This window comes from Xiphophorus maculatus, chromosome 3 (genome assembly GCF_002775205.1).
Source record: "Xiphophorus maculatus strain JP 163 A chromosome 3, X_maculatus-5.0-male, whole genome shotgun sequence".
Taxonomy (NCBI): Eukaryota; Metazoa; Chordata; class Actinopteri; order Cyprinodontiformes; family Poeciliidae; genus Xiphophorus; species Xiphophorus maculatus.
The window spans coordinates 19,467,494-19,495,186 of record NC_036445.1 but is presented as its reverse complement, the minus strand read 5'-3'; the positions used below and the strand labels follow the sequence as shown (position 1 = coordinate 19,495,186).

The window sequence follows — 27,693 nt, the reverse complement described above, 5'->3', positions numbered from 1 at the left end:
ACACATAACTCAGTTTGTAAAAGTCAAGTTGTAAAATACAAAATTTATGTTCCCATGCAGTGGCTTCCAAAAGTATTCACACTCTTGAATTTCAAGTTGTCGCGTTACAACCTCTAACTTCATTCTGTTTTACTGTGATACACTAACACAAAGTAGTGCATAATTGAGAAGTTTAAGGAAATGTTATTTCTTCAACAATTTTTTAGAATGACAATTGAAAAGGTGTGGTGTGCATTTGCACCCTCACATGTCCCCTCTTTTTAGTAAACAGAGTTCATACAGGTGTTATTTAATTTCAGTATAAATCCAGATGTTTGTGAAACCCTCAGAGGTGTGTTGAAGAACATCAGTGAACAAATAGTGCAATAAAAGCCGAGACACACAGCAGACAAGTTGGAGGACATTATAATGAAACTTTCTTTCAAACATGCCAATTGGTAACGTGGTAACACTGAACTTATGGCAGATAGACGGTGGTTTACAAGGAAGCCCTGGACTTGCTAGAATTCACTAGACCAAGTGACCAGGTTAGCTATAAGTAGCAACACAAGGTTTCTTTTTCCAATTTCAAGCATTTAGATATTAAAGGAAAATGTTTACAAAAACAAGACGGTTGATTTAAAACCATCAGAAATTCACTCCATATTAGATTTTGAGTTCTGAGTTGGGAAAACACCTTTTACATTTGAAGGTGGAAATTAATCAAATTGGAAACTCAGAAATTATGAGCAGAAAGTATAAACTAAGGACATCCCAATACATAAGTCATTGTCACTATTTTTTTTATAGATAAATCCTTGATTGTTATCCTTGTTCTCTATATAGTCATATTTGATATTACTTCAAACTGATGCGTTTTTGTTCCTTCAATTATCTACAAAACCAGATCAAGTTTTCAGTTATTAAATAAGTTCAATTTCATCTGGTCAAGGCTGGTAAGACTGGCACCTGTTTTTGAAGACACTGGTGGTACTGAATCATTACATATAAAGACAAAAATCGATCTGTTTTAAAAATCTGTCGTTATAAAAAGGTTTAAAATCCAAAACATTGATCAAGTTAGAATATTTTATTCTCTCTGCAACAATATCTAAAGCTCTCTATCCTAAGATTGATTTAACAAAAAATAGCTAAGGCTTAAATAGTAACTCTGGTTTAAAAAAAAACCCAAACAAAAAAAAAAATTATTTCTTGAAATTTTCAAATACTGCTTAGATGTAAAATGATGGAACAATGAAATTTGAAACTCCAAACTGCAGAATTAATATTGAAAAGTATTTTTTCCCCAGATAATGACAGACATTAAAATGGTTTACATCTTCACATACTGTAGATGTAAACTCATGCTTGTTAAGTCTTTGTCTCACAGTAGGAAACAGTCTAACATATTTTCCTTAAAAAATGAACAAAAGACAAAAGTCTGTGAATATGTCCATTATTGTTTTTTTTTTTTATAAACTTCGTGCAATACAGTGTTTGAGTTTATCACACATTTAGATAAATCATAGTCATTTGTCTAGATATATCTATTCTCAACTACATACTATTCATATTGCCCACATAAATGCTGTCTGAATGCAGTTTAGACAGATTTTTTTTTTTATTTTTTCTGAAATGAAATCAAACAAATTAAAAACATATAGAATCTGGAAGCATCTGGTTATTATTTAGTTTCTTCATTTCATCACGTAGCAGGTGAATCCCAGGTTTCCACCTGGATCTGCAGTCACTTGGAACAGTTTAGCAGAGCGGTGGGAGGGTGGGGGAGTTCACATGTGTTTACATTCTCATCATCCTCAACAGCTCTCACTCAGGAGTCGGCAGTTTTATGGGAAGCACAGTGAAAAGACTCTTTGGGGAGGTTTGGGAGTTTGTCTCTGTGAGGAAACTATTATCAGAGATGTGATAAGGTAAAGAAAAAAACTGACCAGATATGGACTGGCTTTAGGTTCGAGTCTGATGGGAACTCAGCCGACAGGTGTCCATCAATCTGAACCTGCTTTTTCCAAATGCTTGAACTGTGGTCCCAAAAGAACGTATCTATAGAGTTTACAAATATGCATAAATTACAATGTACATGTCGTTTTTCCCAAGTTTCCTCTTTGTTTAAACCCTTTTATCCCACATAGATGTGTTTTGTTCTGTGACTGAAAATGATTATTTGCATGGGTCCCATTAGGGTATTTTTTTAATGCAAAAAAAAAAAAAAGATGGATACTTTGTTGTTGTTTTTTTCTCTCTTTTCAGGAAGCAATCTTTACCTGATTCTGTACATATGTTATTTTGCTTTTTTGTTTTTTTTTATCCCCTCCAAAAGAGGTTTCCATTAATGCCCAAGAATAAACATCTTCAACACAATAAAGCTACAAGTACTAACTGCTAACACTGATTAGAATGGAAATAAGACAAACAGAGGCCCATAGAAAACCCAAACCTGCACTAACAATGGAGATTGTTGGCTGCCTCAGTTGCTCATATTATTGTTGCATTTCTTTTAGCATCAGTATTTGGAAGACAATTTACAGTATTCACATCTGACTTCTTTTTTATAAAGGAAAACTACATTATGGGAGTTAAAAAAATAAAACAGGCTCTCATTCGCCAACAATTTGTGCACACTCATTCTTTAACACACGGCTACACACAGCTCACTGTCGGCTCTCAGTGGCTCTGCATGGATTCACAGTAAAAGTCATAAAGATCTAAAAAAAAGTTAACGCAGAGAAAAACAACACCATGAAAATCAACATTTCATTCCAAACTAGTGTTTGCAAATACAACTAGCCTGTAATAACACCGAGAATAATCACAACAACAATTTACATGAATGATGCTCTGGTTAAATTAGCGATACTCTTGCACAGAAATTAAGTGAAGTGTTTTCATAGTAGCCCAAGGTTAATTGCATTTGATCATTAACAAAATAAATCATTTCTAGCACATCGAAATATCAAAATAGTTTATTTTGTGAAAGTTCATTGTTGTTGTTATTATCGTTCTGTTATTACTCTTCTTTTTTTGTTCTCAGTGAGATTGAGTGAACTAAATAACAGTGAACAAGGAGGAGAGTTATCTGCTGTCCTATTTTTTTATGTTCCCTCTTTCACTATCCCACCATCTTTCTTCTTACCTCCCTCTACACAGGTGTTGTCTTCCTATTAAGAGTGTTAGAGTTGCTCTCCCTGTCTCCCTTCAGTCTGTCCAGAGTCCCCATCCCTCGTTCCCTGTCTACTGTGGATGACGTGAACGGCGGAGGAGCCACAGAGTTAGCCATTGGTGCGTTGGAGTTGGAAGTGTTAGAAGGGTTATGTGACTTGAGTGAGGGCAGCGTGCCGCTCATCATGACTCCCCCTCCTCCGCCCCCATCTTTCGGGAAGCAGTTGTGGAGCTGGTAGAGTGTGGCCCTGTCCACGGTGCCGTACATGGGCGGCAGACCTGCCAGTTTGGGGTCGCGAGACAGCGTGTAGAGGGAGATGTCTCCTCCAGCCAGGGCCGTGTGCGAACGAGAGTGCGGGTTGGGCAGAGTGGAAACTGAAATGGGCCCCTGGGAGAGCAGCGCAGAGGGAGGCAGGCCGAAGTTCTTCCCTCCACCTCCTCCGACGGGCGAAGGGTCTCGGGAGCGGGACGGGTCGGTGGAGCGTGACGAGGAGCGTGAGCGACGGCGGAAGCGGTAGCTGGGCAGGCGCAACATGGCGTGCGTTGTGCTTTTAAAGATGTCGGTGCGAGAGCGGCAGCGGAGCTCTTTGTTTTTCTCGATGTAGATGTTGACAGCCAGTACCCCAACCATCTCGGCCATGATGAAGGATAATCCTCCAAAGTAAAAGGACCATCCATAGGAATACTGCCATTTTTTGTCTTCATCTTTCTTAGGCGAAATGTCTCCTAGTGCAGCCGAAATGTAGACGATCACACCAATTATGTTACTCAGACCTGTAAGGGCAAAAACAATGATCTAATTGTAAAAAAATATCTCAATTAGCGATTACAATTAAATGTTAAAGAAAAAGCCTGAAAAGTATTCATAAAGTGGATACGTTTATAAAATACTATAAAATATCTCAAGCAGTGATTACAATTAAAAGTTAAAGAAAATGCATGAAAAGCATTCATAATGTGTAGGCAAGCATCACTTGAAATACATTGTTTATCTTCAAACATCAGGTTACAGGGGTCACAAGTTCACCAGGGAAACCTAGGTATCTCTCTTTCCAGCTCATAATAAAGGATTCCAATGTGTTTCCAGTTGTCTCTCCACTGGGTCCAGGTTTAATACTGGTGTCATCCCAGTTCAGCATGCCTAGAAAGACTCCAAAGAGAGGCATCAGGTCCTTCTTGATCAAATGCCTGAACCATTTGAAAAGATTCTCTAGAGAAACACCAAGGATGAAGAATTTTCTCAGATTTTCCAGCCTCTTCTTCCTGGATTTCATTCTTTCCTCATAGGTGAGGGTTTGAGTATGCATTGCAATTGAGAACCTTGCTTTTAGTCTTAGTTCTTTGTTCCTCATACCAAAAACACTCCAGTGCACACTGAAGACTGTGGCCTTAAAGGCACCAACCATCTGAAAAAAGCCAAGATGAGACCCTGAGATCCCCAAACCAGAAACAATCCTTTCTAGGACTGATTCATAAGATCATGTCCATGAACAACACAAACTCAATTGGCAACAAGGGGAAGTTGTGGAGGAGTTCAAACCATTTTGGGAACAATGGTCATAAGATTTTGAGACCTGGCCTAAAGGAAGCTAGAAGTATGATCCCTTGACAGGTGGAACAGACTCTCTGGTCGCCTTTCTTAAAAATCAGGACCGCCTTCTTTATAGGTGCTGTTACACTCTTCCATGGGACACTGAAGAGGCGAGTCAGCCATGACAGCCTCAAATTACTAAATTCTTCAGCATCTCATGATGAATCTCGTCCTTCCGTTGTGCCCTTCAAACAGGGAGCATATTAAACACCTCAATGCCTTCAACCATTATTATGGAGTTACTGTCACCCAAATCCTGTGACTCCGCCTCCTCCATGAAGGACATGGTGACTAAATTGCAATCCTTAAAGTGTTCCCTCCAACACTTGGGTCAGCAGTTCTCCCCTAAACTGCACAGGGCCCACAGTGATTCCTATTGATGCTTTCTTTCTGAAGGTTGAAAAGTATTTTTAGAGCTTCCTTGAGACCAACCAGTTCAATTATGTAATTTTCCATGTCTTCTAAATGTCTTTTTGCTTATGAAACTTTAGATAGCTTCTGGCCGCCCGAATCTGTCACGTGTTTCAGGAATCTCTAAAGAAACCAAGCCCTGACGGTCTCCTTTCAAAGTACTTAATTTTTCAGATAACATCTTAGATCTACTCAGATGAATTTACACACACATGTACATATCACAAGTATGTAAACATTTCCTACAAGGCATCTATGCAATATTCATCTATTACCTGCAGCTACAAACAGGATTCCTGCCCCAAGGATGATGTTCCTTTTGCTTTTATAGAAACGACTAGCAGCAATGCAAACCCCACCCATCAGCAGCAGGATGGCACTAAGGATTGGGAAGATGTTGGAAGCCCTGACTACTCCTGAAAAAGAAAAGAGGGAAAGCAATGAGCAACTAGCAAGATGAATATGACAAATAAACATAAATAAATGTAAAGCCTTTATACTCCTCAAAATGTGTCAGGGTTAAAGAAACAAGGGTAATGTTTTGGCTTGTTCTTCAGGCAGACTTTGCCAATGTTGCTGGCGATTAATTAATTAGTTAAGAAACTGTTATGTTTATGATAACATCCTTTTTTATTGGTTATAGATCACACAATGTATAATTTATAACCAGTTACTGTTATTTTATGTTTCAAAGTTTAGAGTATTGTCCAATATCAGTGGTAATAATGTTGATTTATTTGACTTCACTGGACATGCGTGCCCAAAGAAAGAAGTTGATTTAAATTACCCAATTTTAGTAAATACATCTATTCTTAAAGGTTACTACGAAAAATTAGGAAGACCCTTAAAAAATCATGTGCCACAATAGAAAAATTAAAAATGACTTAAAGAATATTTTACTGTTACAGAGGACATAGTTTGCTTGATTCTACACACGCATTTGAATTAAAATGTTCCCATGTGGCTTCAAATCTTTCTTTAGGTTTGCTAACCAAAAACACAAACACACTCCCCCACACACATTAACACTCCTCTCTCATCTAGGACAACTAGGCCACTGGAGAGAAAATGCCACCTAAATGCCAGCAAAATGCCTCTGCAACATTGTAAACAGAGCACAGGCTTTATGCATGCACAGGCTCACATGTAGCATATCACAGAGCAGAAAGACATCACTGCAGGGCACTGAGTGCGAACTAGGGCACCCCAGCTCCCTGGCCTTTCTACATACTGTCATATGTTTGTTTGTGTGTTTCTTTGGGACAATGTCGTCAGAGGAAAAAGCTATTTGAACCCCAATTTCTACACTTTCTGCACTACTATCTGTCTCATCATTCCGATCATACACTAAAGATTTTGTGAAAGCCATCTAATGACTGAAAATGGTCACGTTCGTAGCTTGACTCTGACAGGTAGCCTAAGCTGCTTTCATACTGTTACTTACCTTGCATTGCATGAAGGTAACACATAAATCTGAGCATGGATAAATGAAGGGGAATTTCTGAAATATCAACTCCTGCCATGTTTTCAAAGTATGTGTTCCTTTTAATGTGTTCTCATTTTTAATACAGCATGTAGTCTAAGTCCAAAGTGGTGAAATGCCATTTTCTGTGATGTCGTCATGAAGTTTACACATTTTTTTTATAATAAAAGATCAAAGTTTCATTAGTGGCTGGAAATGAAAGTAGTAGTCTATGAGATGTCACAAAATAGTGACATCTCACAAAATAGTCTATTCAGTAGTCTATGAGTGCCTCCAAGTGGTCAGATCATTACTAACCAACATAATTAGACAGTAAAGAGTACAATAACTTTCACATTCAGTTTCAACCATTAAGCATCTCGAGGTGAGTAAGCCGTGCAGATTAGCATAACATGAGACAAAGTAATAGTCTTGTTGGGTCAGTACAGGGATATTTGAGCCATGATTACACCACTTCTGTCACAGTGGTGAACATTTCCAGTCTACATATGAGCTATAATAAGAATGTGATGTAAGTATTTGACATATATAAAGAATCTCCTGGTTCATCTAGTCTGTGTGCGTTTTCCAATCTCTAAATCCACCAAAACAGCAACACTCTTTAGTTGGATGTTGTTAGTAAGGGAAGAAGACTCAAACTGAGAGTTCAGTGTCAATGAGGAAATATAAGTGGGAAAACACATAGAAGTAAAAAGTCATTTTTGAGGATATGCAAAAACATGCCTGGGATTCATTTTGGTTGTAAGAAACTGAGAGAGGACAGAAAAGAACCACCTTGATTTTTAATGAATTATTGTACACAGCAATTGCAAAATTGTGGTTTTTCGACATTAGCAGAATATCAAAAAAGTTTTGCGCATATTTGTAATGGAAACACAGCTAGAGTAGCTCTGATTTATTTTTTTGACCTGCACTCTTTCGTAAATACACACAGAGTGTTGAAGTAATGCAAGCCAGGCTTTGTGTACTAGTTATAAATGTGAGATGCTAAAGATAATTAAAAGTGTCCCCTGCAAAATCATTTTGTTATCGTTTTCTAACAGTAAAACCCTGATTTACGGTTACTTATCCTGTTCTGATTCATGAGCATTGACTTACGTAGGACATACTCTGCTCCATCATGGTCAAAGTCTGCATCCTCTGGGAAATGATTAATCTGAGAACACACTCCTCTCTTCACTCCTGGGAAATAAGAGAAGAAAAAGGGTGACCTGAGTCAACAAAACGCCCAAACTCATAACTACAGTTTTAACGATAGAAAACATCAGCAATCCTGGAGAACAGGATCTAAATGACATGAAAACAATGGTATCTTAATTTTTTTAAATTTTCATCTCAACTCTCCACAGAATAGCAAACTTCAACATATTGGGGGAAATCCCAAGCACTGCTTCTGGAAGCAAAAGGTGTTAGTGAAAACACAGAGGTTCATTTCTACACATATAGAGACACACAGCCAGACAGATTACCCTCATCTTGCATGTAGACAGACAGACGGACGCATGATGATGAGAGCACAAAACTGTTGCTGATAGATGGATTGTGAAACAGATGAAGTGTTGGAATGAAGAGACACAGACGGAGGGAGATGGAAAGATGTGAGATGAGTTGATTTCTGTCTCATAGATCTTTTATTTCCTCTGGTTAGTCTGAAAAAATAAAAAATAAAAAACAGATGTAGGTACAAAGGAGTGGAAGGTCAGATAGGTCACATTCTTGGATTTGGCCATAATAGCTTCAAGGCAACGATAAGCTGGACATACAGCAACTTACATATGTCTCTCACCACTTTTCATATTTCCTCAACTTACGAGCACAAAATTCAGTGTCTTTACTGATTTGTTTTGTCACAAATTAACACAAACTAAATTGTATTTGTGAAGAGGAAGATAAATGTGTGCCTTTCCATTTTGCAGTAATTAAAAACAAAATATTGTGTTCCTTCAGAGTTAGAAAACATCTGACAGGATTTTGTTTGGGATTTTCCTATGTTTAGCTCCCTTCATCTCCCACCAACCCTTATGAGTTTCCCTGTCCCTCTTTGTGTAAATCACCATGTTTAGCCATATGGATAGGATGTTAAGGTTGGTGTGCAGGATTAGTTTTCTGGCACACAGCATTTTCAATGTAGGCCGAATGGTTTTATTTTATTTTATTTAATCTTTATTTCACTAGGTTAGTCCAATTGAGGTCAAAGATCAATTTTACAAGGGAAACCTGGTTAGGGCAACAGTGGCACTTTTACAATAAAAGCAAACAACAAACATTAAAGTTTGTTCACCATAAACACTCACACATGGACAGTGTATACTGCAATGAAACTACGATATTTTTTAAACTCTTCAATAAAATCCAAGTTTGAAGTTGAAGCTTAGACTATTCCAGACATTATGTGCCAAAAACTTAAAGCTTTCTTTCTCAGTTCAGTTCACACTTTGGGACAACAGATTTCAGAACCTCCATAGACCTGAGATTGTAACTTCTATATTTCCTTGTAAAGAAATAAGATAGATAAGAAGGCGTAGTATCCAGAATAGTTAATACATAAACACATACCAAATGACTTAGCTGCTTTATATATAAAGATGTCCAGTTAATTTTAGACTAGTGCACATAAGGCGTAGGGAAACCACAGTTGGTAATAATAACCTTATTTTGTGACTCCTCACAAATAAGATCCCATGGAATACACTATGTGAAGACAGTGGCTCAAAGCATCCATATACAAAGGATCTTCATAGTTCACAATAGGTGGAAAGGTTATTTTCACCAGATTTATTACAACATATTGAACATGGTCATCAAAAGTCAAATGGTCATGATGTGCTCTGTCTTCTCAAACCTACAGCTGGTTGTTGCTGAAGGTTTCTTCCTCTTAAAGGTGAGGTTTTCCTCTCGACTGTCGCTATGCATCCTTGGTAGGAGGAATTGTTGTAAAGTTCAGCGACACAACGCAAGTGATTGTCTTCTGTTGTTATATGACGCAATCTGATGGGTTTCCTCAAATAGGAATGTATATATGATTGGAAAGAAATTACTTTTTTTGTAACATGTTTTGAGATGGCAAGTTGTGAATTGGCGCCATGTAAATAAACTGAACTGAATTTGTGTACTTGTAATTCTCATGGCCACATCTCTATCAGTAATCTGCAAATAAGATTGAGCAGAGCAGTATGTCTCTATCCACAGCATAATACTGCTGCCCACCCACAGACATAAATCTTTTAGAGCCAGCCTGTCCCGCATTTCCACCACAGCTACACCTCACTGCATCACTGCGCGACCACTGAGCATCTGTCTCTGATGAATACTCCACATACATCAAGGATACATGACCTCCAAGCTGTGCCAAAACACTGTCAGCTTTACTGCACCACATTGTGAGCAAAAGGACTGAATGGAAGTTACGGAGAGGGAAACGGGGGAAAGCAGTGAAAGATGAAATGTAATGTTTAGAGAGTGAGACAAAGCATGAAGAAGGAGGAAACTGGGAGAGTGGGGTAATGAAAGAAGAGGGTGGGGGTTGCACTGCAGCAAAGCTGCAAGGGCTTGAGCTTATCTGTAATTGGCTGCTTTGCTATCAGGAAGCTTAGCAATGAGGACAAATTAGCTTTATACAATGACCAAGCTAGGAATGGGTTGGAGATGCTTTAAAAAGAGAGCCAAGAGATTTTATAAGGGACCAGAAAGGCTTCCACCTCAATGTGAATGTGAGGAAAGGCACAGATCACTCAGCTCACACACCCCTTAGACTGTGGCTCCTTCGCTGCTAACTCCATCCCAGCGTTCAGTGTTGAGCTCTAGCCAGGCAGTCAAATGTATAATGAATTAGCAGCTTGTGCTGCTGTAACAAACTGAAGATGGAGAGATGGATGCTGCCAGATTTTGTATCAACTGCCTCTTTCAAATCTGAAATCGATGAGAGGGCAGAGGCTTTTGTTTCAAAACAAGACTGAAATAAAGGCGACCTGAATCAAAGACAAGGAGTAATGAATTATTCTGAGAGGAGGTTATGCTTCAGTGTCATGTAATTAGAAAGCAATTATGCAAAAAAATGTTTTCTTGTTACTCTGGCACCATGTAACAAACACAACTGAAAATTACTGTGTATTCTATAATAATACCACTCTCTTCTAAGATGCTTCTATGACATCCAGTTAATTGTAAAAGGAGTTCTAATCCCTTTGCGCTGAAACAAAGGACACTACAGGATGTTAAAAATACTTTTCAACATGAAATTGTATATATCTCAGAAAACTGTGAGGTTTCTAGAAGTTACTCAAAGGTTTAAAGATTTTTTGTTGGAATATGTGTTTGAAGCATTTTGGGGGATAAACTTAAAAATCCTTTATTAATCCTTTGTAAATTGATGTTAAATCTTTAAAAATGCAATATCAGACAAAAAATAATCTAAGTAAAAAAAAAAAAAATTTAAATGATTATATCATTTGTCAATCGAGACAACTTGGTCTCTTGTGAAAAAGTAATTGTCCACCAACCTAAAAATTCTTTGGATAATCTGAAAAATGAAAAAAAATCACAAAAAAGCAAAAACAGAAGAAATCTGCAAATGGGCAAATCGTGTTTAATGGTCGAATTGTAGTTATCTTTAGAGTTTAAGATAATAGTTCAATTTATTCGTTCTAATTTATTTAAAGACAACAGAAGCTCATCATTTTTCTAGAGGTCTGATTATAGGATTGCATGTAAAGTCCTCCTAAATAAAATATCTGTAGTTATGTTGCATCTCACAGTAATACCTGTTTCTTAATAATCAACTTTCTAGTATTTTCAACACTAATTTTGCTTCAGATGTTTGACTATGAACGGTCAGATTGGATCCATTTAGACAGACGGCTTGTGGAAGAAGAAATGTAATTTTTTTTTCAGTCCCTAGAGATCCTAAAGGCAAAAGTTTTACTTCGATTTACATAAAGTTCTAATTTGAAACCATGTACCTATATTTATTCCTGAACAGCCAAATTTTAACCAAACGTCAGATCGCACCTTTTGACATAAATTTTTTCCCATACCTTCCAGGCAGCATATTCTCCACAGCCCCGAGTGGGTGAGTGCCCCAGGGTCCTTCTTGTCCTTGTTGTGGGGATCATCCTGCGTGATGTTGGCTGTGCTGTTGCAGATGAGGGCACGGGAATACAGCCAGTAGTCCGTCCCTATGGCCACCGTCATCAGGCCGAAGGCAGCGAATGCCCCCACGGTGGTGAGGAGGATCTGGATCCCCTTCTCACACACCATGCCTTTAGGAGAAGTGGAAAGTGAGGGAGGGGATGGAAAGAGTGGACATTAAAAGACGCAGCCCGGGAACAGACAAGCATTTGTTGTGCAGGAGAGGATTTACAGTCATAGACACTGTGAAGTTAAGCTGAAAAAGCAGCGGGTGAGGTGATAAGCGGGAGGCTGATATGAGAAGTGAGATGATGAGACAAGCAACGGCAAGAGGTGGAGGCAGGTGTGGGAGGTGTGTGAGTGGCCCTCATGATGTGTCCTTGGAGGAGAGTTTAATGACTCTGCTGACTCTGCTTAACAAGACTGAATTGATGTGGAGCAGAGAAGATCACACTCCCTCCCAAGCTAAGTCTGCTACATATTCATGAGCAGGACTCTGTTCTCAACCTCACAATCAGCAGAACTGGAGATGAATGTACAAACACATGCACACCAGATTACACATGATCACCTTGTACCAGTCAATATTAGAAGCTGGTGTGCTTTTAACAAACCAACTTCTTTGCATGCACTTGCACAGACAGCACCCCATAACCTGGTTACTGCATGCCGTACTGCCCTGTGCAAGTGTGCTTTGTAAAGTTGCTCATTATTATACTGGAGCCACGTCTTACTGATAAACCTTTTTTACTGCACGCAGATAAAAACCTGTGAGGAAAAAGACTGGTCCCTACCTGACGGCGAGTTTCTATCCTTCGACTCAATTTTGAAATCTTTTTTTTCCTCGTCAGTGAAGAACTTGCTGCCCCCTCGATCCGGACAGCATCCATCGACTGTTTTCACCTGCTCCCCTCGCTCCTTCTTGCGCTTGTTTTTCCTCTTGTGCCTCTCTCACTTTTACCCCAGTCTCTCTTTTTTCCTTTATTCTTCCTTTCCTGGAGAAAGTGAAGCTTGTGGGGGTTGTGGACAGCTACCCCACTCTGTCCGTCCTCCGTTAGCAGAAAATTTGCAATAGAAAACCCATGGTCACCGCATCTCCTGTCTGTTGCTGCAAAAGAAAGAGAACAAAAATATGAAGTTATTACTAATTATTTAAAATGTTAAGTTGTATTTATAATCTACTAGATCTACATGAAGTAATGATATAATTATCAATAAATAATGTACTGGCATAGATCATTCCCTAGTGCAATGACAGGAATAATAAAAGCATCCGCCTAACATATTTTTTAAAAAACTGTGTTAATTAAATACCATTTGTTGACCTGCAAATTGAGTTTTTGATAACAGAAATTAAGAAACTCCATTTGTGTTGCATTGATGTGAACTGCTTATCAAGTGATAATTAAAAATTACGATGTTGTTGTCTATCAAGCCTACTGTTAGAAACCAGTCATTACGTAACCACTTTTCTGTTTTATTACCACGTCAGACTTGCTTTGTCCTGACTCTGTTTTAATTTAGCTTCATATATAAGCTGATAGGGTCAATTAACAAAACCAGAAGCTGCAATCTCAGAGAAAGTGTGAGCTACAATTCACCCAGAAGAACTTCAGCAGTTTTTAGTATCTTCGTTTGAGTTTTGGTGTCTGTAGTAATGATGGTATTACCACATGGTGGTTCAGCATTGTTGTTGAATCCCACAAACCGCACGGTTGCAAATTTTGACAAAAGTAAAGTAAGGAATCTGGGTTTAAAAATGATCCTCAGTAGTCTAGTAAGGAACCAAAAAATGTGGCAACATGTTGCAAATGTTACACTTTTTTTCCCAATATAGATCCAATGTATTTAAGGGGAGTGCCTCATAAATGACATAGACTTTTCACAAAGTTTTCAGTCGGTCAACAAGTTTTTCTATCGGTCAAAACACATCCACCATAAATAGCATGACAGCATCAAAGCTGTAGCCATCTTACAGAAAGGTAAACTTCTGGTGGTATTTGCCCCAAATTGCGCTTTTTCTGGTTTCAGATCCTCTCTGTGGGTTATTTCAAACACTTGAACACACCACTTTGCACAAGATGACTGAGCTGTGACCACATTGCAATCTTGAGCATATCATTTCTGTCCTCAGCAAAACCTAGCGTGTCCTCTCAGGTGCTCTTTTCCCTTCACTGCTGACTGAATTCCTGTGATTACCACAGAGAGATGTGATATAGGATGAAACACCAATAAAACATTCTCTCAGTGCATGCAAAAGCTACGCGTTTGCAATATTTTGGACCACTGGGAGAAGTGCTTTAACCTTAAACTTAGTCACAAAATTATTTTCCGGCTCCCAGCTTTTCTGTGAAACCATATTTGCATCCTGCTAAAGAGGGTAATTATAGCAAGGGCACTGTGACAGGCTAAAGTGAGAGTGACTTTAGAGCATGTGCACAGCATCTAGTCTGAAAAGGGAGCGAGGACCAACCCGACGTTGTTACCATAGCAACCGTGAATTCCAAAGTTGGGATCAGCAGAGAGCAAAAGATGGGAAACGAGATGGGCCGACGAGAGACGCAGAAAGGGAAAGGCAGAGAGGAGAGATGGAAATAAAACATAAAAGGGGATATTTCCAGTTACAGTTATTGACTCTGAAATCTAGCCAGACAAACCAGTAGAGAGGTCCACTGCCACTGCAGCCCAGATGCTACCAAAAGGACACACAAAAATATATTTAATTTACAATTAAGTGACCTCAGTTGAAAAAAACAAACATTCATCCTTATTTTTTTCTTAATAGATCCAGATAAAGGATCCAAGTAAGCAGAACAGAGCATTCTACGAACACCATTTAGCAGACATAATGCAGTTCAGTTGAGTCTTTGAATATTTAATGATGCAATATGGCACCGTGATCAAAATAGGTTACATCCTGTTTGCATTGTAAGACCCAAAGCAGAGATCTGCCTCAGAGACAGAAGGAGAGCCGGAGTGATTTTTTTAAATGTGTATGTGTGTGCAGCCTTATCCTCTTCAGAGCATCCAAGGATGGGTCTAGTCCAATCTTATTGAATCCCGGTAATGTTTCCCTCCGCTCCCAATGTTAGACAGTTAGCCTCATATCTCTACATTCAGGCTCCTCATTATGTAAACTGTCTAAGGACACCACTGCAGTGTGGCTTATTTATTACACATGGCATGTTTAAGCTATGACACAGAAGCTATTTTGTGTCATACAAACATACTGAATTTTCATAAGGAATAAATAAATAAATTCATCACACTCCAATCACCAATGTTATAATGTGCACAAGTGTGTGTGTGTGGCTCTGGTATTTAACAAATGACCTCAAGGATAACCTACTATGTTATTCCCCAAGGCAAAGCCTCCCCTGAGTAGTAGATTATAATTGTCACTTAATTATCTGTAAATTGCATTTCTCTCTCATAATTAAGGAAAGAGGGGGATGACAGGGAACGTTGGGAACAAGACCAAGGGAGAAACAAGGCAAAAGTAAATGAGTGAATAAGTGAAAGGTTGTCAAATTCCAGCATGCTTTGTGTACAAGGCAAGTAGAAGGGCATTGTGCACATTGGGTATTTAGGGCAGGAAATATGCATATTTTATGACACTGTAGACCTAAAATCAAAGCTTACATTGATCATCAACCACTATGTGCAGTTCAGAGGTATGTATGCTTCTTCCAAGCTGGTTGGACTTTTATTGAAAGGAAATTCAAACAAGATGGCGACCTTATTGCAGAAGTACATACCCCATCCTGATGAAGCACAACTGTAAATTTCACACCCCTGATACTTTTGCACATGCACTATTCAGACCAGGATCACATCAGAAGCAACACAAGTTGACAATCTAAGAGGACTTGATGTTCAACAAAATCTAGTACATTTCATTTCCCAATTTTAAACCTGTTTTTACATGCTGCAGGTTTTTACAGCAGCTTTAACATTTTAATATTTGTATGCTTTATTCGTAGAACACCTACATAGAGCAAATCAATCATTAAATTCCTATCTGTGTTTTTTAAAATCATTTTTATACCCAAATACAATCCCTTGTTATAGTACACTTTTATGACAACAATAAAAGCCAAACCTAACAGGCTTTTATGACAGCCAGTTAGTTTTGAAAATCAAAACTAACTGGCTACTGTTAGACAAAGTCCATTATGTCTAATGTCAAATATGAAAAATGAAATCCTGAAATGTCCCCAATGCTCCACCAAATTGTCTGCATAGTAGGAATAAACAATTTATTTGCATGTCTCGGTAGTTAACATAACTATGTGGGAATGATGCAAGGTACATAGAAATGCAGGTCAAGATGTTGATTTCAGCCTTTACTGGTTATAAGAGTAGATATAAATATTGTCAGAGAGCAGAACTACGATCCAAAACGTTTTTGGATATTTTGTTGAATTACACATAAATAGTCCAATTTAATCCCTGGTGAAAGTTCTTCTCAGGCTAATGGCTAATGTTGACCTTTTGAATGCACTTGTTAACTTTTTAAATTAAATTTTCAGCTTGATTTAATAAGCCAGTATGTTATGTTTTGAAGAAGGACAGTATAAGTTTGTATGTTTTGTATAACAAATACTCCGTACTACAATGATAGCCTTCAAAGTGAGGTTGTTTATAATAAGTCTGCATCACCCAGAGCAGCACAGGCCAGCCAGAGGCCTATTAGTTGCAGCAGGACAACTGTAGCACCAAACACAGCAGCAGCCAAGCCAGTGGCCGCAGAGCCCATTACAAAGCAGGTGTTCACCTGTCAGAAAACCTCAGATATAATCACATCTACCTGCATGACTCATTCCCAGCACGACAGAATACTTTTGTTTTTGTAGAAACCCACCCAATATGTTGTAGCTATAATATCGTAGCCATAAATCACAGAGCAGATTTGAGTCTTGTAGCAGCTGCTCCATTAGCTATTCATTGCATAAATCAACCACCAAACTGCTTGTTGAATAAATGATGACAGCTGCAATAAGTTTTCCACACGTGGAAGGCCCTGGTCTTGTGTGAGAATCAGCATAACAAAGTGCCATCCCACTGACTAATACTAGCAAGGTTGAAGAAACAGGTCTTGTGTTGAAATATTAAGAGTCACATTTACAGCTGGTGGAAATGGCAAAGGGTTTTACTGATTCCTTAATTGAAAAGAAAAAAAAATGCTCTAGGCCTACTTAAGATGAAAGTTTCTAAAAATAAAAACAGTGCATTCTATTCTGAGACGGCAGCAGAGGGAGCATTTGCAAAAACACACAAACATCCAAGTCATTCTGAGCAGAAATTATTTCTGTTCTCTTGTTGCACACCTGAGCTCACTGCTGAAATGCTGTATTAATATCATTGGAACGCCCGTATCTATGTCAGCAGAAACGACGCACATGTGCAGGTGCACAGAACACGATCCACAAGCAAGGAAATCTTTGGCATGTAAGCACACACACAGGCTTAAGCCCCCACAACTGTCAAAATGATAAAGAAATCCTAAAATAGGTCATTTTTAAAAGCAGCTTCAAAGAACAGCAGAGGAGCCATTAAGCCAGAGTGAAAAGTCCACTAAGGTCCTCAGACTGCATGTAACCCAGGGTTTCCAGTCTTAGCAGATCTGCCAGAGAAAGTAACACCTTGGTCTAAAAGGTTCCCAAAATAAAGTGTGTCAGAATAACCTTATGCTTATGAACCCACAAACCTCTGCTTTAAAAACAGACGTATTAGCAATCATGCATACATAGTACCTTCACTGCTTTCTGCTGCAAGATGACCCATTAAATGGGAAGATTTTATACAGAAGGAAAAATGTGAAAATCTTACATCCTCTGCAGCAGTGTCCAGTGTTGTTTTTTGTTTGTTTGAAAACAATAAATTTGCTTATTATGATTTTGTCATTTTTACCTGCTCTTCAAACTACAACAAAAAAGCAATAGAAGAAATTTAATATAAAAATACAAGTAATAAATAATAATTGTAGATCTGAATTTGAAAGAGTCATGCACGTTTGCCTTAAAAGGAACATGTGAACAATGAAAATCCAAAATTTAGTGTCTCAAAAGATTAGAATATTAGATAAGATGATTAAAAATTTAACAGAAATGTCAGGCTTTTGAAAAGGATGTTCATGTCTATGTGCTCTATTGAGCATGAATTCCTGCATCAATGCAGTGTGGCACGGAAACAATCAGCCTGTGATTCTGCTGATGTAATGGAAGCCCAGGTTACTTCAGGTAATCTGTAATGTTGGGTCTGGAGTCTCTCATCTTCCTTTTGACAGCAGATCAGAGGTGCTCAAAAGGATTTAAGTCAATCAAGCAGAGTATCATAATTGTCAATGAAGCAGCTTTTAGTATATTTGATTAAGTCCTGCTAGGAAATTAAATGAGCATCTCTGTAAGTTTTGACACCAGATGCAGGCATGAAGTGCTCTTAATTTTCCTGATAGGAGGCATTGCTGACTGAGTACTTCAGAAAACACAATGGATCAACACCACCATATCCTAGCAAAAGTCATCACTAACTGTGGGAACTTCACACTGGACTTCATTCAGTATTGATGTTATGGTTTTCTACTCTTCCTCCAGACTCTGGGATTTTGACTTACAGATGAAATGCAAACTTTGCTCTCATCTGAAAAGAGGACTGTGGAAAAGTCCAGTTTTTTTCTCCTTTCCACAGGTGAGACTGCTCTTAAATTGTCTCTGGTTCAGGAGTGACTTGACAAGAGGAATGCAACATCTGTAGGATTCCTCTCTGAGTAATGGCTCTTGATGTGCTGACTACAGCTTCAGTTCTCCTAGTGAAGCTTCCCCAAATATTTGAGTAGCTTTTGCTTTTGCTTGACAATCCTCTTAAGAATGTGGTTATTCTTTTTGCTTGCGAAACTTTTTTTCGTCCACTAAACTTTCCATGACGATGCTTGGATACAGCAATCTGAGTACAACCGACTTCTTCAGCAATTATCTTTTGTGGCTTAAGCTCCTTGGGGAGGGAATATTCTGGAAATCTATCAAGAGTCCCCATGACTGTGTGCTCCATATATTGTCAATTTATGAGCGTTTTTAAATGCTTTATTGCAAGCCATAATCATCAAAATTAAAATAAACATTGTACTCATATTGTCTGAAATGAGTGAGAAACATTTTAAATGGTTTCATGATGTTTTAGATTTATCTTTTTGAAACAGATATACAAAGTCCAAAATATTTTAGACTGATGACTTTGCTTCCTATTATACAACTTCCTTGTTGAGCAACACCCACTGGATTTGTATTACTATTTCCTTCATTCTGACTATAGGATTAAAAAACAAGTAATGTTTTAAATTAAAACGAATGCTTTGTGTTGTGCCAAAAACAATTTTCATTTTTAGAAGAAGTTAATTTGTCAGCATCTTTTATGAAAACCCTCCCCTCAGCAGAAATGTGACACAAAAATGTTAAAACATCCATCTGGACAAACCGCCTGCGTCCGTGCGCTGCATGTTCCATTTTTTAATATTTATCAAAATGTATACAAAATTATTCTAAAAGGCCACAAATGACACAGGCCACATTTTAGACACCCATGCATTAGTAATTCTAAACAATATTACAGAAAGCACAGCAAAGGCAGATAGTTAATCATTTTCCTTTTACTCAAAGAGTTTGCATCTGCCTGCTGTGCAAGAGCCGCATGATTCACATCACCAACAGAAACAACTCAATCTCAACCTGGATAAAACCTTAAACAAGACATCAAGACATTTTAAAACCATATAATGTTGATTAAAAACATGACAACATTCTACATTTCTTTTAGCTCCTTATTTGATCGCTCAGTGTTGAAGAGGGAATGAGGAAATATTTATGATGAGGAAGAAAACAGGACCCTAAAAGGTGGACTTCAAAACTTCTAACAAAATGTAATGTATTTATATGAATTATGCAAGAAACATAATGGGGGATTAAATGCATACAAACTCACGTGCAAGTGTTTAACTGCTCTAATGTGAGGACGTCCTCTTTAGTTCTCCAGTATCAGCACTGTGGTGTAATTATGCTCCTAACTGAGTAGGCTGTTTTCTTCAATAGCTTTGTAAGGTTGTTAGCTTTATGAGAATACCCAGAATCCTGGGAAATACTGGCTGAAAGCTAAAATGCTTACTAGATATTAAGAAATGAGAAGTACCCTCAAAGTAACTTAGCACAATAAGATGATACTCAAGAAACCTGACATGAAGACATGAAGAATATTATCCTTTCAAATCCAATAAAAAGACTAATTTGTACAAAATGTAAGAATTTTTTTAAAGTTTACAAATCTCACCCATTTAATTTATCCCAAAAATATATTTCTTTTTATCATTTACAAGTCAAAAATGTGAATTCTCTTACTTTTATTCCAAACCATCACTATTAGGTCTTTTCAAAGAATACATGTCAAAAGCTTTGCTGCATATGGACTCCTTTATATAAATTGAAAATATTTCACTACAAGAAAAATACAGCGAATAGCTAAGTGTGTAGCTTGTACATTACTAAACTAATGGTGAAAATATGGGTGCAGCCAGATGCCATGAGGTTTCGATCAAGGCCTTGAAAGCAATACTGAACAAAATCCGATGATATGGGTTTCTGAATTCACTCTATCCAAATTGTGGTTCATAACCAGACCATCAGGGCAAAGGCCTGATCAGAGATTCCCAAACCTCCCATCCACATCTACCTGTTGTAGCTCACCGCAGAGACTCGGGGGGTTTTCCCACTCCATCTGTGAGATGTCATCTCTCCAGACTCTCATGGGTCTGCCTTCAGGCCTCTTCATGATGACCTCAATTGGAAGGCCTCCAGAAGGAATATTTAGCACTTTAACTGGTTGCTTTCATTGCATAACTCCTTGAATTATCCACAAAGCTTTTAGTTTTTGACAAGACTTGTCATGTTTTGAAAACTGGTTTCTACTCAAGTTAAAGGTTTAGGATTCTTTTGAAGTCCACCATAGGGTTTAGACAACTGTATGTTTGTACCAACAAGTACTGTATGTTCCCCTTGTCCAAAAACATAGGCTCATTAGTTTGATTCAGTGTTGTAAAGTTAGTGATTTTGTAGTTGTATTTAGCGAGTATTCAAATCACTTTATTGACCTCTGATTAAAAAAGAAAGTGACAAATCTAGCAAGCTTTTCTACATCCTTTCATCAGTACTGCTCATAATAACGAAGCACTAATAGTCTATCAAGCTGATGAAAGGTTGTTAATTACTCAAGCTCTGCGTTGTGAGAGAAAACTTTGGTAACTGACATTTTCTCTGATGTCTTATTAAAGGATCTTGGAAAGGTAAGAACAGTCTGACAGAAAATGTATTCATTTTGAAACTGAAACTTTTTAAAACCTTGTATACTTTTGACCAGCCCATTTCTAGATCCTAAACCATTAAAGGTTAATATAGAGTAATACTTCAAAGTACAATTACTTTTTTCTGTTCACACTATTTATCCACTTCCATGTTGCTTTTTACACCAAAATCTCTATTTGGCACTCTCATGTTTAAATTGTCACTATTTCTAATTATTAATTTCTAATTAATCTGTCCACAGCTGAAATGGCACCACAGTATTTATGGCATGTTTACTTAATAAAAAACCCTACAATTCTTGCTGGAGAAACACTGTTATATCACTATCAAAATATGTTCATTGTGGAAGCATATGACATCACAGTTCTTCCAATCATGAATATATTACAGTATTAACATGTTCTCATATTCAATAAGTTAAAATATTAATTCCTTTGAAGCCATTTGTCAAATTAAGATAACTATTTGAAAATAACATTTAAGCTGATATTAAAAATACTTCTAATTAAACCCACATTTCCTATTTTTATGGGTCTGATATAATATTATAATCTTAAATTATGAGTTTTATCAACTTTGAGTAAATGAAATATCATAGTTAATTCATTTTACTAAAAGATATCAAAACTACGCAACCAGAGGCTGTGTCATCTGTTGGCTGTGATTTTTCAGTTTGAACTGGAAAGTATTTCTTGGACTTGTACTTTACTTACATTTGGAGTTCACATTTTTATTCCACTAAACTCTGAAGTCTGCACAGCTTTTGAAAACCCTGGTGTGTTATTTTTCTTTTATGCCTACAGAGACATTTAAAATGTAGATATATGTAGGGATGACAAGGAGAAACAACTCATAAATTTGGACTGGTGCCAAATTCAGATCCAGTATCCAATCACACAGAGTATTAGCATACATGAAAAAACAAACACTAACCATTGTTTATATTATATTTTTAGCACTAACTTTCCACACCATGGCAATTCTGTCACAGTCAGAGAATCACAGACAAATCGATCGGTAACTCAAATCAACAGGCCGGCCAGTTGGAAGGTCAAAATTCTGATATTTTCTTTATTGAATGCATCATATTAAGAGCCAAAGCTTCACACTGACAGCAAGACTCTTAAAAATGCTTCTGGGGGAAGAAGTCTCACTGATAGCTTTTTCTAATGCCAGTGAGATGTTTGAAATGAAGCACAAGTAAGAAAGAGGGTCATTAATCACACATGGGTTTGTTGTAAATTTATATTTTCTGCTAAATGTCGAGGCATGTCTGCTGTTCATTTGAATGAAAAGAGAGCAAGACTTTCTGCTGACAACAGAAAGGCCAAATGATTTAAAGCATAGATTCTCCGTTTTGTTCTTTTAAGCTTTTGTCTAATGAAATATGATTAATTTGGAAATGATATGTTGAAGATATTCTACAGCTTGTAGAATCTACACAAAGAGACTGCTGCACTACCAAAGACAAGCTAATCTGTTACATAAGATTAGCTTTGTTTTAAAATAACGGTAAAGCCTCTTTAAAAGCAACTGTTCTCATTATTATGTCATCTCTCCTCCTGACATAAATAATAAATGATGGCTCACAGCAGAGAAACTAGAAAAAAAACATTTGAATGCCCTCCTAATTTCTATCAGTATTATAAGACCTAAACAAAAATCCGGATTATGAAGTTGACCAAAAAAATGCACAATTGCTAAAGAAAATGTTATCTTTAATCCCTTTAATAAGGAAAAAAATTCACAGCAATAGACTGGAAACATTTGAACATGCCACCATTATCTGCTACAGTGTTGTCAGAAATAAAGTAATTATTAATTTAAAACTGTATGATAATTTTACCCTTTGGACCATAAACAATTATAATTTCTAGTATCACATAAAGAACAACAATTTCACCTCTTCATTATTTAGCTAAGTCAGCTGACGAGCACAACTGGAAACAAATCCTACAGTGTTGTTACTGCTGCTCATTTAATAATTGCAAGCTGTAGCTTAGAGTTGCAGGCTTCAGGTATGTTACTGTATTCACACTTTTTGCAGAATAACACTACTTACATATACAGATATGCTCTACTTTCTATCACCAGACTGGGTCTCCTGTAACATTACTGCATTTGCAATCATCTTAATGTTTTGTCTACAGCACTCTGTTGGTGAAAAAGGACCTGGACCACAATAAGGACAATCTATCATCACAAGGCTATGGAGCAGAAAGTCCTAAGTCATGTAAAATTGCAACTCAGAGTCATTTTCCTAACAATATGATAATTTTAATAAAGTCTGAATGCAGAGTCTTTCTACTTGGTTGTAGGAGGCTGTGCTTTTCCAGTCACACTAACTTTGAGTACATTACTATAGAGGTCTTTTCCACTGAGACTGAAGTCAATTAGAAAACTTTAATAACAAACTTTCTCACTGGAACTTTTAACAATTTTGTTCTTTTTTCCCCCATGATTTGGATTTCCTTAGTCTAATTACTTAAATGTAGCCAAAACAGTGTTTAGATGATAAGCATTGGCTTAAGTTGCAGTATTTGAAACTGATGGCAGTGTTTTGGATTGCTTAATTTATTTGGGATCCTAGAAGCCTATTTAATTGAAACACACAATGTTGTTACACAGCACTGTAAGGCTTTTCTCCTGAGTCTCCGCTTGACTAAAGAGAGAGAGAGTGGAACAACTCTGAGACCTCAGACTACCATGAAAATTGCAACAAAGGCATTGATCCTCTGAACAATAGCTACATGACAGATCTGATGATGGCTGCAGAATTGTTTCCCTGCAGAGGGGAACAGAGAGTAAGAAACAGACCTGGCCACCCAAGCAGCTATCATATGTGAGCAAAACAGCTCAGAAAAGCAAATAAAAACACCCAGAGAGATTATTTCAGGTCACTGGGAACCACTTGAGTATTAGATGATTATGATTTGGCAATCAGTAAAACAAAACCTAACCCTGAGTGGGCTTCGCATCACTACTGTCTGCAGTGAGTCACCTCACTGTGTAAGCAGCAGATCTCAGAGCCAACTAAGAGGTTTCAGTGTAATCTAGCATCTACAGAGATGATCATCAAAACCTCACAGATCACACCTCGCACACACGGCGCAGAAAAAGTTTAACACACGGCAGGTGGAAGAGCTGAGGGGGCGACCAGCAGACAATAGGCCAACTGTCTCTAAAGAAGGAATTTCACATTTTAAAAGAAAAAACAGCAGGGAGTCAGTGGGAAGAAGATGAGGCAACAAACTATCATAACTCAGAAGATAGAATGGGTCTGTATTCTGATCCATAGCTTCAGCAATTCACATGGTGATGTATGCTTAGAACAATGTAGGGTACTGCATTGCATCTTATCGTCTGTGTGAATGAACATAATAATAAAAAATGCTCTTTGCATGGGAACAGTTGAAGAGGGCAGAAAGGTCTGAATCTTGAACAGTAACTGAACATTTACGTTGATGTTTAAATTATTAGCAGTAATCTGAACTGTTTTTATAATAAATATATCAACAGGAGGACAGAAGTAGGAAGGTATAATTTCCTACTTAGCTTAAAATAGTTATGCTTTCCATTCCTAAGGGTTAAAGTTTCTAATGAAGAGAAAGTAATAAATTCTCCCCCATCTACCACTTGTTGCTGCTCACTGCTAGTCAGCAGACTTATAAGCGGTATACTCTTCTTTCTCATTTAAACAATAGATAAGCTGGTCAGTTTTTAAATATTCATGGTCAGTTTATAAAACTGACGTCAGCAGGTTTCAAGCGGCGTGTTTCAAGTGATGTAAATTATGCCTAACAGGATTTCACAGACTTCCAGCTCCAGCCAAGTTTTGTTTCCATGCTGACTGTACCCACAGACAGAGACAATAACACCCAGTCCAAGTGTAAGCACCAAATACACAGCAGACAGGAGAAACTGCAAAGGGAGAAGAAGAACAAAATGACTATGTTTTACAGTACAGTGTGGGAAATCTGCTTTGTTCTCCATCTGGATAATTTATCTCCCTTAGATCACAAAGGACACCAAACCGATTCTTGCTTTTAAGTTTTGTTTTCTTCTTCTTCTGTTCTGAGCAGACACTGTTCAAAACAGAGCATTAGTGCCCTCCTATGAGCCTGTAGTTAAAACTGTTCATATCTGAGTGATAGGCTGTGGTTCAACGTAGCCAAAGTATAAACAGCAGAGCGGTGCTGCTGAGGTCCAAGCAGCTCATGCTTACAGACAGGGACAGGTCTGAAAGAAAATGTAAAAAAGGGCCAATATTCTGTGCAGTTAAACACATTATTTTCACTTAAGTCTCTGTGTATAAATTAAAATAACAATAAGTAAATGCAACATGAAAATTTTAGATGCAATAGTTGTAATGGTTTCTTTTGCATTTTAAACAAACGCAATATCATAATCTCAATTTTGTGCACGTATGCATATGAAAAAGAAGTGAAAGTATTTTTGATCAACATTAGAATACTGGGAGAATCTCATGGGGGCCCATACCTAGTTTCCAGACATTCTGAAATGACTTAAAGTCTGATACATGTGTGAAAAATTAAATGTTTGTCAAACTCATCTACATCAAGAAGGTGGATCAGCATTAAACTGCAGGAGGGGGAACTGCTGGACATTCAGGCTGCATTTGTAGCTGTTCCTGAAACTGCAGCACTTTGCAGACAGATCACCATAAGTACATGAGACAACTGCAGACTTCAGAGTATTTGTTTGCCTCTGTGTAGAAAGGTTGCAGTCAGAGTGAAGATGGCATTAATTTGCACAGAAACTCCCGTCTGCTGCAGCAAACATTCTGGTTGCTTTATGACTTTTCCTTCCACTTTTTGCTTCATGTAATCAGCTGCATAGGCAGCTGTCTGTGACAGCAGTCTGGTGGGAACATGAATTTTCAGGATCCATCAGCACGATGTGTTTCATGGGTTCAACATGGAGCTGTACATTTAGCCCTTCTCTGCACTGCACTGATGGGAGCTCAGCAGCAGGAGTGCAGACCGGTGATTAAACGAAACACCTTTACGAGTTTGGAGCTACAGCGCTGCCAGCGTGGACAGCTCAGTTATAGTGATGCGGACTGCGGTGCATTTATTAGCAGAGAAAGGCACGCACACACACGCACACACACATCACCATGCATGCAGAGGCTACACGGTGGAAAATGGACGCCAGCGTCAAGCCACAGAGCAGACAAGAGAGACAAATCACACATTTTGTCCAGTCATCCATTGGTTGACCTATTTCTGCAAATTCAACAGATATTTCAGCCTCACACCTGCCGTGCAAATGCAGAATGGGAGAGTGGGAGCGGGAGGAAGAAGGGGCGCGAGGGGGTTTATCCAAGCAAGCAGTTACAGGGGTCGAATATGCATAAAAGACGTTGTAATAGCTAATTATACACCCGGGCAAATAAGATGGGAACATTTATCAACAGCGTCTAATTAGAGCGATGGCAGAAGTCTGAGAATTACTATCATTATTTGTCGCTGCAGATCCCACACTGTAGCACTGTTAATAGGTGAGTGAAACGGATTAATGTTGCATGTAAATTGCACTGGGTGAACTGGTGAACCGAAACACTGCAAAGTCAAAAACACAACGCTGCCACAGTGGGATTATTGAAAGAAACGTGCAGATCTCTTACCTTCAGTTCCTTTTTATATATAAACATATATATAAATTCACAGCGTCCTTGCACTCCCCCAAGAGATGGAGACTGAGGGGGGGAAGAAGAAGACAAGGGGGGTGGACTGTTGAGAGGATAAATAATCGCGGCAATAAATAAATAAATAAAAATGTTTTTAAAGGGATTGCAGCAAGAAATGATAGAAATAAGAAGAAGCACCCAAGGGAGGTTTGCAGCAATTCAAATTAGTCTGATGGAAAAGGGTTGAACATGCATTGCAAAAAAAGGCTAATACAGGACACGTCACTGAGCACGGATTTGTCTGCCGTGGATGTGGCCGCTGCGTGTGTGTGTACTCGGAGAGAATGCGTCTCCCCCGCCCCTTGGGTTGGTTGGATGAGCGCTCGCTTGCCTCCCTGACCGCCATGAAGTTAGCTTCCGACTTGAAACTTGACTAGTGTCGTTCTGCTGCATTTGAACTACTTTGGACTTTTTAATCATTTTATCCACTTTGTTACGAAATCTAAAATATTCCTAGCGGTCAAATCTCCACCGATTTGATTGTGTAATCTCTGAGGTTATCGAATATTCATTGCATATTTGATAAAACACATCTTATTTTTGTGGAAAAACAAAAACTTTTTTCCCTCTTGTCAATATCATAATTGCTTTTCTAAGAGTTTTGTAAATTAGATAAAGATGTCACACTAACAAATTGTGTTTTTTGATTTTACTGATTATAAATAAAACCACAATTCTCTCCCTGTAATATTACACAAGACTAACAAAATAGTTTTTTAATACAGAAATTTTGGCCTTCTATGAAATATGTCCATGCACGCTTGAGTACAGTATCTCTTAAAAGTAAGTGCACCCTTCACATTTATTGTATCTGTTATTTGGACAACACTGAAGACATATTTAATGAATAAAGTAAAGCTTGTAT

At 37.9% G+C, this 27,693-nt stretch overlaps 1 protein-coding gene across 1 annotated transcript; it reads right to left on the bottom strand.

Moving 5' to 3' along the window:
- Positions 1 to 1,427: 1,427 nt before the first annotated feature.
- LOC102223705 (voltage-dependent calcium channel gamma-4 subunit-like) lies at positions 1,428 to 27,100 on the bottom strand. Its single transcript, XM_005798796.2, has 6 exons — positions 26,766 to 27,100; positions 12,563 to 12,876; positions 11,675 to 11,899; positions 7,740 to 7,823; positions 5,434 to 5,574; positions 1,428 to 3,930 (listed from the first exon to the last, which is right to left on the bottom strand). Exons 3-6 carry the CDS (start codon positions 11,895 to 11,897, stop codon positions 3,137 to 3,139), a joined length of 1,242 nt encoding a protein of 413 aa, XP_005798853.1. The 5' UTR covers positions 11,898 to 11,899; positions 12,563 to 12,876; positions 26,766 to 27,100; the 3' UTR covers positions 1,428 to 3,136.
- Between the last annotated feature and the right edge of the window lie 593 nt (positions 27,101 to 27,693).